The 12,296-nt window shown below is 38.6% G+C and overlaps 1 protein-coding gene across 9 annotated transcripts in view; it reads left to right on the top strand.

The window, feature by feature from the left end:
* DOCK10 (dedicator of cytokinesis 10) overlaps nt 1–12,296 on the top strand; it is a 275,677-nt gene that overhangs the window by 99,940 nt on the left and 163,441 nt on the right. For all 9 annotated transcript variants that reach the window (XM_073020109.1, XM_073020107.1, XM_073020108.1 and 6 more), the window contains exon 2: nt 10,592–10,711. In XM_073020109.1, coding sequence (XP_072876210.1) covers nt 10,592–10,711 — 120 coding nt within the window. The remainder of the gene's footprint in view (nt 1–10,591; nt 10,712–12,296) is intronic.

Genomic DNA, 12,296 nt, shown 5'->3' with positions numbered 1-12,296 from the left:
GAAATGGAGAAGTGAGCATTGAAACTTGGTCCACCTGAGAATCCAGGTGAACACAGATGAGAGGACCTGGGTGTGGGCTGCAACGGGAACAGTTAGCTCATGTACCAGGGAGCTGCAGAGAAGCTGCTTCCAAAATGGAAGTGGGAGGGTTACCTGTAATTTAACTAAGAATGGTCTTCCTTTCCCTAGCAACTGACTGTGAAGGGAGGGAGAAGTGTTAAATCAGAAGTGAGCCAAGCTTCTGAGCATAGGCAGGACTGTTTGTTAGAAAAGAGGAGTTCCAACAGGGATAGTAAGGAGGGTCATGATCCCAGCAACCCTTTATTTCCTGGAAGGTGGCAGCGGTACAAAACATTTTTATTTTAAAGATTCCCTCAATTGGTGGCAATTTTCATTGTGGATGTTGACATACGCACTAATAACATTCATTGTATGGTTCCTTGAAGCTACCTTTTCATTTTCTTTCCCTCCTATTAATTTTTTTTTTTTTTTTTTTCGAGATGGAGGCTCACTCTGTTGCCCAGGCTGGATTATAGTGACAAGATCTCAGCTCACTGCAACTGCTGCCTCCTGGGTTCAAGCGATTCTCCTGCCTCAGTCCCTTGAGTAGCTGGGATTGCAGGCACATGCCACCACCCCTGGCTAATTTTTGTATTTTTAGTAGAGATGGGCTTTCACCATGTTGGCCAGGCTGGTCTCGCACTCCTGACCTCAAGTGGTCCACCTGTCTTGGCCTTCCAATGTTCTGGGATTACAGGCGTGAGCTACCACACCTGGCCCGAGCCACCAGGCCTGGCCTGGTCCTCTTTCCCTACCACTTTGTTCCCCTGAGGTGCCCAGTGACTTTATTATACCAGCCCCAGCCTTCTCTTGCGTTTGCTGCAGAAACTCAGGAGCAGAAATAGTACGCCAAATCACAGCTCTATTCCAGAATCCTCCCAACAGGGAGTGAAGAAAAAGCATTTCTGTTTTCTGTTCTCTGTTCTGCAAGGCTAAGTTCTTTGCTGGTGGAGTGGAGTGGAGTGGACTACAGGCTTCAAACTGAGCTGGTTAGAATATCAATTCTCCTGTCAACTTGCAGCCAAGTTGCTGAAGTCTTCAAAATCCAAGCTTCCTCATCAAAAAAAAAAAAAAAGAAAAAGGCAGCAGTGATCTTTTCCAGGGTTGATGTGGGTATTCAGTGAGAGAAGATATTACATACCGATTATGGTTTTTGCCATTGATTATGATAGTGGTAGTAGAAAAACAATAACCATTATTGGCATTTACAGGGTAATTTATTTTAAAATGGTAGTGCATATTGTTACCATTATTATCAATTATTTGGTGTGACTGTTATTTCTACAAGAAAACACATATGAATTAGTTTTACTCTAATAAATATAGTAAATGTGACTTGTACGATGAAAATGGGGGGAGGAAGAAAGGTGAAACCCCTATAATAGACAACAGATGAGACATACCTAAACCATTGCTAGCTTAGGTATGTCTGATCTGTTGTCTATTACAGGGGTTTGCCAGAACTTCCAACACAACCAGACACCTCCTACAGAGAGCAAAATTATAGTATGTGACTGTCGTCACTGAAGGTAAATGGGGTCTTAAACTCATCTTTTGGCTTCCAGATGTTCTGGTGTTATAGGAGAGTGACGGGTTGAATGAGAAAGGCTTAATGGAAAATTAGAGATCGGGGCTGCACTGAATGTGTCTCCCTGGAGAAGCAGGAAGGTTCTTAAGCCCCCATTTTTGGGATGCTTGATACCTGATGTACTTTTCACAGAATTAGACAATCTTGGGTTGCGTTGGTAATTCAGGAGTTTACCAAACCTAAATTTCCACACCTCAAAGACAGGAGTCATTGGCTAAAAGAGGTCCTCCTTTAAGACCATTCAAATCCAAATAAACATAACCATTGAGGAAATAATAGTCCCTTATTTTCAGCACCATTCCTTGTATTATATCTCGTTAGATTCCTCTAGTTGCAAGCACTAGAAACCTACTCCAATGAACACACACAGTCCAGAGAAGGGGACAGAAGGAAAGGTGGAGAGATGGGCTCAGAAAAGAACCAGGAATGGACTTAGAGAAGCTCAGGACAGTGGGAAATGGGTGATCTTGATGACTGGAACTAATGGAAAGTCTTGTGGGAGTGTAGCCCCAGAAATGAAACAATTCCAATCCTTTTATCTACTTTTGCATCCTTCCACTCAAGATTCAGAGTCCGGCAGGAAAGAATTTAATGGGTCACGCACCCTTGATGCCAGAAAATCAGGATCCTTTAATTAGTCAGATCCACCAAGGCTGCTTCTTATGGGAATGTGGAAAGAAGTAAGTCCCCAAAAGGAAATTAACATGCTAGTACTAAAAGAAAGTAGGATGAGTGCTACATAGGCCAAAAGACAACGAATATCCACTATGCGTATTCAACTTCAAGTAGCCACAGGTAGGAAAGGAAATAAAAAAATGGTCTGTCATTATGGGAAGACATATTGAAATTATAAAATGCCTGTTGTTGACAAAACTATTTACATTTGTATGTGTGACATGTGTGTGCGTGTACAACACTTGACCTGTGAGTGAATGTTTTTGTGATTATTAAACTAATAAGATAGTATCTGAGGTTAACCTGGTGACAGCTCTCATCACAGGCTTCATATAAATGAATCTAAAATTCTCCACAGTTTACTCCAAGGCATTAATTTCCCTTGTGTCAGGCAGCCTTGTAATTGGGTTGTGATGTATTTTTAATGATATTTATTATCATCCAAGTGTTTCTAGAAAACTAAATGAGACATGTAATTTAGTTTGATTTATATCTTCTTGGATATTTTCTACTTCTTTACAAATACAGAGAAGCAGCCACTTTTAAATTTTATGTTTCTTTGCTGTACAAAAATATGTGAATTTTAACATGCTCATAAGAGATATACATGGTCAGATTTCTTTAAAAAGAAAATAAGACTTCAACGATCCAAATTTAGTTTGAAAGTGCACCTTACATCACAAATTCTGTAAAGCTCATTTGTGTCCTTTCTTGCCCTAATGAAATTAAGGGTTAACAAAATAGAAAATTCTGATTTTTCTAACTATAATATGTGTGTTGAATGTAACAATACAGTCATCCCTTATATGTGCAAAACATTTTATACTTTACCGACTTTCACCTGCTTTATGTCACTGAAATGGACTAAGACATTCCAAGAGTTACTGCTGATTGATTTCTTGTGAGATCTGTGTCCGTCTTTGTTACCAAGGGAACCATTTCCAAATTCAGCTTAATCTGAGTTTGCCCAGCTGCACAGTTGTTAACTTTGATTTGACTGGTGTTTTTCCATTTTCATGAAACTGCGTGGTTCAAGACAGACAGAAGGTTAAAGGGTTAGTATCAGATGGCTTATTCTTTACTTAATCGTTTCCTTTTTGGTAGGAAAAAGTAGCCTTGTTTTCTGAAGCTCAAACATTTGAGAGGTTCTCCAGGGGAACTCCCTCTGATGAAAAGCTAAATTAAATCTGTTACATGACCCAGGCTGACAGCTGCGGCCGTGGATCCAGCTGTATGGACTTTCTCCGATCTTCTCATTTGTTTTAAACACAAGTGGCATGGAAGTTGGCTTCATTCCAATTACATTAAGGTCAAAGGGTCCTGGATTAAGTTAAGGCCTAAAGAATCCATGTGTCATTTAGATCTTCTATTTCTTCTAAGAAATCTAATCAGTTATCTGGATATAACACTGACATTAGTTAGAAGCTATGTTGCTTCTCATTTGTTTTGGATATTTCAAGATTGAAATTTTTGGAGGGTCTCTCAAAAGACGCCATGAATCATCACTGTAAGTGATTTGCTTGTCCGTATGTCAAGATGTGAAGAAAACTGAAAAATAATTAGCATGTGGCGCTCTAATAGAGCCTACTCTATTGGTACCAAACTAAATATCTATTTTGTGTTAGTTTTTCTGTGTCCTTAATCAGTATGAATAGTTTTGAAAACTAAAGAAGCCATTCAGATATAGGATTAATTCTGTTATGAATATTGACAATAGAATAAAGGTTCAGATACATGGGAACAACAGCGCTGGCTGAGGAAGAGGGAGTTCCAAATGGCATCACAGGATCTACCACGTGTCACAGAAAGAACATAAAACTTCTCAAAGGAAGTGGGGAACGCTCTTTTCATAGTGTTTCTTGGAAAGACTAGGTTTTCTGAAAAAGAGAACCAAGAATAACTACTTCAGGTGGACAAAACTAGAGCAACCCCAATGGTGAATAACCAAGACATGGCTCCCTAATTACACTCAGAATGTAGATCCCAAAGATGCGGTCCTCAGTCACGAGGGATTTGCCACAGAGATGTTGTCTCTTCCTCGTTCCATCAGTCCTTTTCCTGATGAGCTCCCCAGTACCGACAAGCTCACCTTGTATCTGTGTAGGTCAGAGCTACAGAAAGATATTCAAAGTATCTGCAACATTGATTGTTCTTTAGATTTTACTATTTGCAAAGCTAATGAGTTTAATATTAAACCAATCCTAAATGTAATCCTTCTCTTTTGATCTGCAAGTATAAATACATGAAAATATTTTCTAGGCCATTTCTCAAGGAAAACAAAGGTAGAATTTCAAAGTCACTTTCATTTGCTGATATGCATAATCAGGTAGATTGCTTTCCTTTTTCCTGTGAGGTACAGAGTAGCCTGACTTCACTCAGGAGATGCTGGAAAGAGAAGCTGTCCTTTTTTTATTTGAGTACTCTTCCTTATGACTACGTTTTTTGCCTCCAATAGAATCATTAATTTTCCGAGTTTTATTTTAAGAAAATTTAAATAATAAGTATGAAAGCATAGAGGACAATTCCTGGTACATGAAGAATTCATTGTAGTTGCTTTGATTAGCTGATTGGCATACATTTCTTGGGTAAAACATGTAGGGTAATTTTCAATCGTCTTCAAATAAAAAAAAAATCTACATTTGTCTGATATTCAGTGGTTCACTTACCACTTTTCATACTTTATCTACTTGATCTTTGCAGCAACACTGCCCTTTTCCCATTCATCCCAATATCGGCTGTTGCAAATGACTTGTCGAAGTTACATAGCTGGTAGGAAAGAGATCCTGAACTTCCAACTAGAGATTCTGATTTCTAATGCTTTGTGACAATGACCAATACACATGAGTATTTAAGTTACCAGATGTTGATGGTTCCCTACAGAGGTGAAAAATATTTTGGTTATTAAATTGCTAATTGCACATCTCCTTTTTGCTGACATTAGCTTCTAGAACCACATATATAATCTGTAATTATTTTCCCTGTTCTCCTTTCCCCGGGTTTTGTGTATCTTTTCTTAATTACTTGAAACTGTTAGTGGTTGAACTTCTATGGGAAGTCTCACTGTGATTTTTCTAGGCTCCCTCTCTGGTGGATTTTCAAAGGGTAAACAATTTTAAAATCAAATAACTCCCCAGTGTTTCCATGAACACATGATAGTTTTGAGAAACCAAGTTCATTTTCTCACCATGAGGAAAGCAATACATGTTCATTGTAGAAATTTGGAGAATGCAGAAAAATCAAAATGGCAAAATCCTAAATATTATAACTGATAATATTAGGATCCATATCTCTAATCTTTTCTCTTTAAATTTCTTAAATCTTGTGTGATTATTCTGTTGTATTATATTTATTACCACTTTATTGAACAATAATACATAAGCAATTTTGCTTTTTATTACAAACTTTAAAAAATTTAGTTTTAATGGGTATGTGTTGTTTCTTAGGATGAATGTACCATAATTTCCTAATTATTTCTTATCTGTGATGATTTACTGTTTCCCATTTTTAGCTAGTTTGTGCCCTTACTATCCCTTAGAGATATAGCTATTCTGAGCTCAAACTCTAGTGTCATAATAGCTATGAATCGCTGTCAAGGTAACCTAAACCTCTTTCCTTCTCAGGTAGCAAGTGCCCTTTCTTTATCTTTCCTTTTGTACCAATGCTTGCCATCTTGATCATGAACTCCAGCCACTTGGTGTTTTCCAAAAAGAAAAGCCAATTAATATGCAAAATGTTGTGAGTTCACTAACTTTGCTGAAGAATTGAAGCGTTCAGTAAATTTATGGCATGCACTGCACCATTATTTATAGCATGTACTAATAGTTACTCACGGATTTATGCCAACCCCTATCCTAGTTCCAATGTCCTTCCCAAAGCGCATCACAGCATTAAGCCTATCTCCACCATACACAGGTCTCTGAAAAAGATAAACCGTTTGTTTGGAACAGCAGCTCTGGAGTCTGGAGTCTTCACTCATTGGGTATAACCTCCACTAGCCTACCTTTCTCCCTTATACCTTTGGATTAGGGTGACTATATTTTCTCCATCTTGTTATAAAGATAATATTGTAAAGACATCCTTGTGTAAATCTTGGGTTATATGTGTGCTTATTTCTTTAAGATAGAATCCCAGAAAAGGAATTCTTGGATCTGGATGACATAATATAAATTTACTTATTTAGCAAATATTTATTGAGTGACTACTATTTGCTCTTTGTAGACATTAAATTTACAATACTAATGCTTTAAATCCCTGACTAGTGAACATTAAAAACTCATAGCCTTTATCTATTAACACTTGGGTAATGAGGATTATAGGTGTGGGCTTTTCTAGGTGTTTAAAAAGTATTATCTCATTTAATCCTGTGAGGCAGCACCTACTAAACCATTTTACAGATGGAGAAATTAATGCATGGGGATTTTAATGACCATGCCTGAAGTTCCACAGCTCATAAGTGGCAATGCCAAAACTGGAATCCCAGGAATTCTGGCGTTAGGGTATATGTTAAACTCTCTGTTGCATCTTAACATAGAAAACCTATACTCACACTCTCCTTTATACTTTGGATTCTTCCAAAATAAGGCTGGGTAGTCTAGCTGATGTTTCAGTTAGATTGTACTTCCATTCTGGAGGAATATGAAGGTTGGTAATTTAGCCATGTAATTTTCAGTGTTACATACTTCAAATGCTTATTTTCTTCAATGTCATTTCTTCATCCATTTGGTCTTGAATTATAGTGATGAAAATAATTCAGATATTTGTAGTGGAATACTTTGTTCTTGCTTGTTTCAAACCAATTGAGATGCCCTGGGTAGCCCAGACTATTACAAAGATGACTGTTTTACCACCTTGGGGCTTAGATAATCATCTTGGCATTCAGTAGTGAAATCAGGTAGATGGGAAGCAAGCATTTGTTTTTGTGACAGGAGCCTATTCTTCTGCCGTGAAGTTGATTTGGAGGAAAGCTGTGGATTTGGGGAACTAGATCAAACAAATCTCTTAATTCTCTGTAAGAAGAATAGGGCCTCTTACCACTGTGGTGCAACACCAGCCCTGATGCATAATAACAGGTACTGGTGGGTGTCTTTTCCCATGCAGACTGACTTTAGAACAGCTAATGAAATTCATTACTCATTTGAGAGAAAGAGAGAAAGAGTAAAAAGCACTATAAAAATCCAAGCCAATTCAGAGTAATCTTGGCACATACCTTATCCCCGTTGGTGCATTTCCAAAAGAAACAAGCACATTAAATTCAAGAGAGACAACCCAACCCTTGTTAAAGCTGTAAATCAATGCTGCTCAGTCACCAGTTTCACTCAATGTCTCTGCAAGGAGCAGTAGCGAGAAATTAACTGATCCCACCATCCTTGTATACATCTGTCTCTTTACACCGAGCAGGCAGCTCCCTTGCTCCAGAGAGAACTACTGGTTATATAGCCCGGATTCTCGCCATTACAGATACGTAAAGCATCTATGACAACTTTGGCCTAATCCCAGGCTCTAGACACTATGGAATATATCATTGCTATTTCTTTTTAAACTTTATGTCCCCAAAGTTGTGATGCATTGAATATCTTGAATATTACACAATGATCAACAAATACACTGGGAAGATTGAACTTCACCAATCTATTCCTCCAGAGGCCAAAACTTAGTAAATTACATGAAGTAGACCTACTGGATTTTGCAGTCCCATGTCAAAATAACCCCAGTGCAATATCCTAAACAGGAAAGGACTAATAAATATCATTCATTAATTGATGTCATAGCCTGAAATGAATACCTGAAATTATGCCTTCAGATGCTTGCAGGCCATATGTTTTATTTGGGTATATTAAGGAGAGTTAGGATTTAGTTTCTCTGTGGTTTTATTCATAACTTGTGACTTGGGAACTCTGATTTGCCTGTTGTACCAATTTAGGTGGGATTGATTTTAGGTAACATTGGGGTCCCAGTAAAAGATCTTCTTTGAAAGATCTTCTTGTCTCCAACGCCTTAAATAATGCTGGATTTTGGGACTAATGGGTGATAAAATTTAAAAGATAATGAGAACCTGATTACAGAAGCCCTCTCAAAACATCCATATGTCATTTGCCTTTAAACCTATGAATGACAATACACACTAAAACCACACTCTCATATCCCTACTCATTTTGGTGTGAGGAGGGAGAAGATAAAAGTGTTATTAGCCACATCATGGGCTATTGCTCTAAGTACCAAAGGGCATCATATACTTCAGCTGAAGAACTCTTAGGGACATAAACAACCAACCAAAGCTAAGGCAGATGTAAGAGCTTCCTGAAAGGGTTTTACTGTACATTTTGTTTCGTTTGCTACATTTGATACCTACACACTCAATAGCGGGGAAAAACAGGTTTCAGAATAAGCCAACTGTTTCAGACTTGAAGGCCTGTGGGGGCAGTTGGTAATATAAAAGTAATATGCTGCAGGGTAAGATAAAGACTACTGAGGCCTACAGCTGAACTGGAGTGAAATACCATGACTTAAAGACAAGCCAATTAAAAAGAAAATAAATGTGGGTGGCAAACCAAACATCTGAAACATGCATTTGCCTTTTGAGCTGTCAATCTATAATCTTTGGAATTAACCTTTGCCTGGGAAATAAGGAATTGGAACTTAAAATAAGTCTAAATAGAATAATATCAAAAGGTAGCGATTCCAGAAAGACTTTTTTTCACCACCCAAGACTTGCCATAGCATCTCTGTATTTTCTGCCTCAAAATACTCAATGAAACAGCTCTTTCATTAAATATGTTGATCAACTGAATTTCTTTTCTCCAAATATTGTGTGGGGTATTTCTTTTTTACTAAACTAGCCACCTTTCTGGAAGGACCTTCTAGATAGAATATTCACCTGGCATTACCCTTAGTTTCCTTAAGCATTTGTGAAGTGAGCTGGGGTTTTTTTTTTTCTAATGTAGAGAGTACATGATGATCTTTGCCATTGGCCCACTATGTTCACATTTTGTTTTATTTTTTTATATTTGGAAAATTATCAAAATATATATTGACTGCTACTTTGAGAAGCCCATTAGCATTTATTAAAATGTCAGTGAAAGTTTCTAGGGCTTTATCAGAAGAGCTCTTCCAAAAAAAGCCTTAGGAGTCAAAGCTATCTGTGTGCTTTGCAGAATGAGGAAGGGTGGCACGTGTGAGTGTGGGGAAGGAAGAGTTTGGGTGGGAAGGTATCTGTTGATGTCACTTATGTGAAAAAGAAAAATAATAATTTTTTCACTTATGAGATCACTTTAGTGTTCAAATTTCATAAGAACCACTCAAATCTCTAGGAGTCCCAAAATAACCCAGAGGACCACCGCTTTTCACTTAGGTTGCATAAATGCTTCATCAAAAGGGTTAGAGGACTCAGATTGTGTTTTTGGTTTTCTGTTTTGGATTTTGTTGTGTTTTGCAGCAGGAGTGGGTCCATTTTTCTCACCATATGAGTTCTGTACAACTGGAGCAAACACATCAACCCTATAGTGAAACACAAATGGAGCAAACACATCAACCCTATAATGAAACAGTCACATTTCTCCCTCTATTTTTATTTTTGGCACTACGGGAGGCTTCTTTGAAGGGAGCGCATTCCCTCTTGGCTTTAGGAATCTAATGCAATGTGATTATCGAGCTATTTTTTCAGACTTATCCGTTTTCACCACACTGCATCCATAATAGTCCTGTCATTCAGTTCTATTAGAAAATGACCTAGCTTGTCTCTGTAGAGACAAAGAGGCTCAGAGCCAAGCAATTAATCCTGACACAGGATCCATGTGTTCATGACAACCTCTACTGCCTGTGATACTTTGATTGCTAGCAAGGTGCCAACATTTTCAAACTGACCCAAGCAGAACTCACAAGGAAGTATCTAATTCAGAAGAAATGATGATAATTATCATAATACCATAGCAAGTAAGCAGAAGGCCTTTCTTCCTGTTGACAAAAATTTACATAAACATCTATTCTGAGGATGTGATAGGGCGGGGTGTCGTGAACCTTGGGGATTTAATAAGAACAGTTTGCATTTCTGAGGGAGATATCAGGTATTTTAGGATTTTCTCATATTATTTCAAATCTGGAAATAATAGTTACGTGGCTTTGCCCTACATTCCTGGAGTCTCTGTGACTGCACTGGAAGGATTGTGTGCGGTGTCAAAGCCTCAATGATAACTAAGAGATGAAATCCAACCAGGCATAGAAAACGGAGATGGTATATGTCAGTGATTAATACCATATTTTCTTTTCCTACAGCAAGAAAAGCCTAGGCTTCTCGAGCCTTTGGATTATGAGACTGTCATTGAAGAACTTGAAAAGACCTACCGGAATGATCCTCTTCAAGATCTCCTGTTCTTCCCCAGTGATGACTTTTCAGTAAGTCTTCTCTTCTCAAGCCATCTAGATTCAGGAGGGCCCTCCAGATTGGGTCGTTGTCTTTCTCTGTAGATTCAGGGAGTCCAGCCCTCCCTGTGGCCACCCTACATCTCAGTCTCTGCCACAGGAGTTCACATCCAATAATAGAAAGTACCCCAGGGCCCCCTCAAGTTGAAAGATCAGAAGCTTAGTGAGTCAGTGGCCACTGGGGACTGGGAGGAGGCCCAGGACACAGCCTGGTTCCAGCTGGTACTCATGTGCCTGTCAATGTCCGGGTTTCTGACCACTGCCTTACCTGGACTCACAGAGCACTTCCTCCCTCAGCCATTTCTAACCGAAAGCTTCCAAGCAACTGAAACCAACCAATGGCAAAGACAGGACTCTATTAGCACAAAAGATGCAGTTCTTAAAAATCACCCTTAATCTTGGTTTGCCTTTCATAAGGAGATACTGACACTTGGGGGCAAAGAAAGGTCGGCTAGAACATCTTCATGGAGAGATTTGAGGTCTGAGATAGTCCCCTTTAGATGCACACTGCCACATAGACAGCCTCTGAGGATAGTAGAGATAATGAATGAAAAGGAAATTCATGTTGGAAACAAACACAAAGTTCTGGATGGTGAGCACCCACATGTTCCAAACATAACATACTGTTACTCTGTGGTCTTAAAGATTTTTAAATTGTTATCTAACTATGCAAACAGAGATCTCAATGGGTAGTTAGTAGATTTTCCTGTCTCTTCCTAAAAGAAAGGTAGTCTCAGACATCACAAACTTCAACATCTTAAAGCAAATGAAAAGGCAGCTGAAGGGTACCCCTGTGAAACAGCCATTATCCATGCAGACCTCTATCAGGAGCATGGGTCTCAGTGCCCACACATTCCTCAAACAGCCTCCAACTTCCATTTTCTCTCTTACTTTGAGGGCAGGTCTGGCTTCTGGCTTTTAAAGGGGTGTTTTTTTTTCACCTTCCTCCATGGATTCATGAAAAAGAAGGTATATGGAAGTTAATGATTTTCTGTTTCAAGTATGAAGAATCATGGAAGAAAGGAGATAGATTTGTAAATAGGAAGAAAGAAACTCTTCCAATGTTTTTCAAAATTTTAAACGGCTTCCACTTGAGTGCTGGCACATTTTGAGAGAGACTTATCTCGTGCAGAAATCTCATTTCCGTGGTTGGACCAGGCCACTGGAAGTTGAACTGCAAGCATAAAGTTAAACCACATTTTTTAAAATTCCACATCCTCATTTTCATTTTTCAGACTGAAGATTAACCTGATGAACAGTTTCTCTTTTTTTCTTTCTTTCTCTTTCTTTCTTTTTTTCTTTCTTTCTCTCTCTTTCTTTCTTTCTCCTTCTTTTTCTTTCTTTCTTTCTTAATTTCTTTCTTAATTTCTTTCTTCTTTCTTTCTTCCTTTCTTTCTTTTTTTAACCAAGTGTCTCTCTGTCACCCAGGCTGGAATGCAGTGCCGCAATCTTGGCTCGCTGCAACCTCCACCTCCCAGATTCAGGTGATTCTCCTGCCTCATCCTCCCAAGTAGCTGGGATTGCAGGTGCATGCCACCACACCCAGCTAATTTTTGTA

This window comes from Chlorocebus sabaeus, chromosome 10 (genome assembly GCF_047675955.1).
Source record: "Chlorocebus sabaeus isolate Y175 chromosome 10, mChlSab1.0.hap1, whole genome shotgun sequence".
In the NCBI taxonomy this organism is placed as follows: Eukaryota; Metazoa; Chordata; class Mammalia; order Primates; family Cercopithecidae; genus Chlorocebus; species Chlorocebus sabaeus.
Note: the sequence above shows the minus strand (reverse complement) of the source record. Positions and strands in the feature narration are given on the sequence as shown.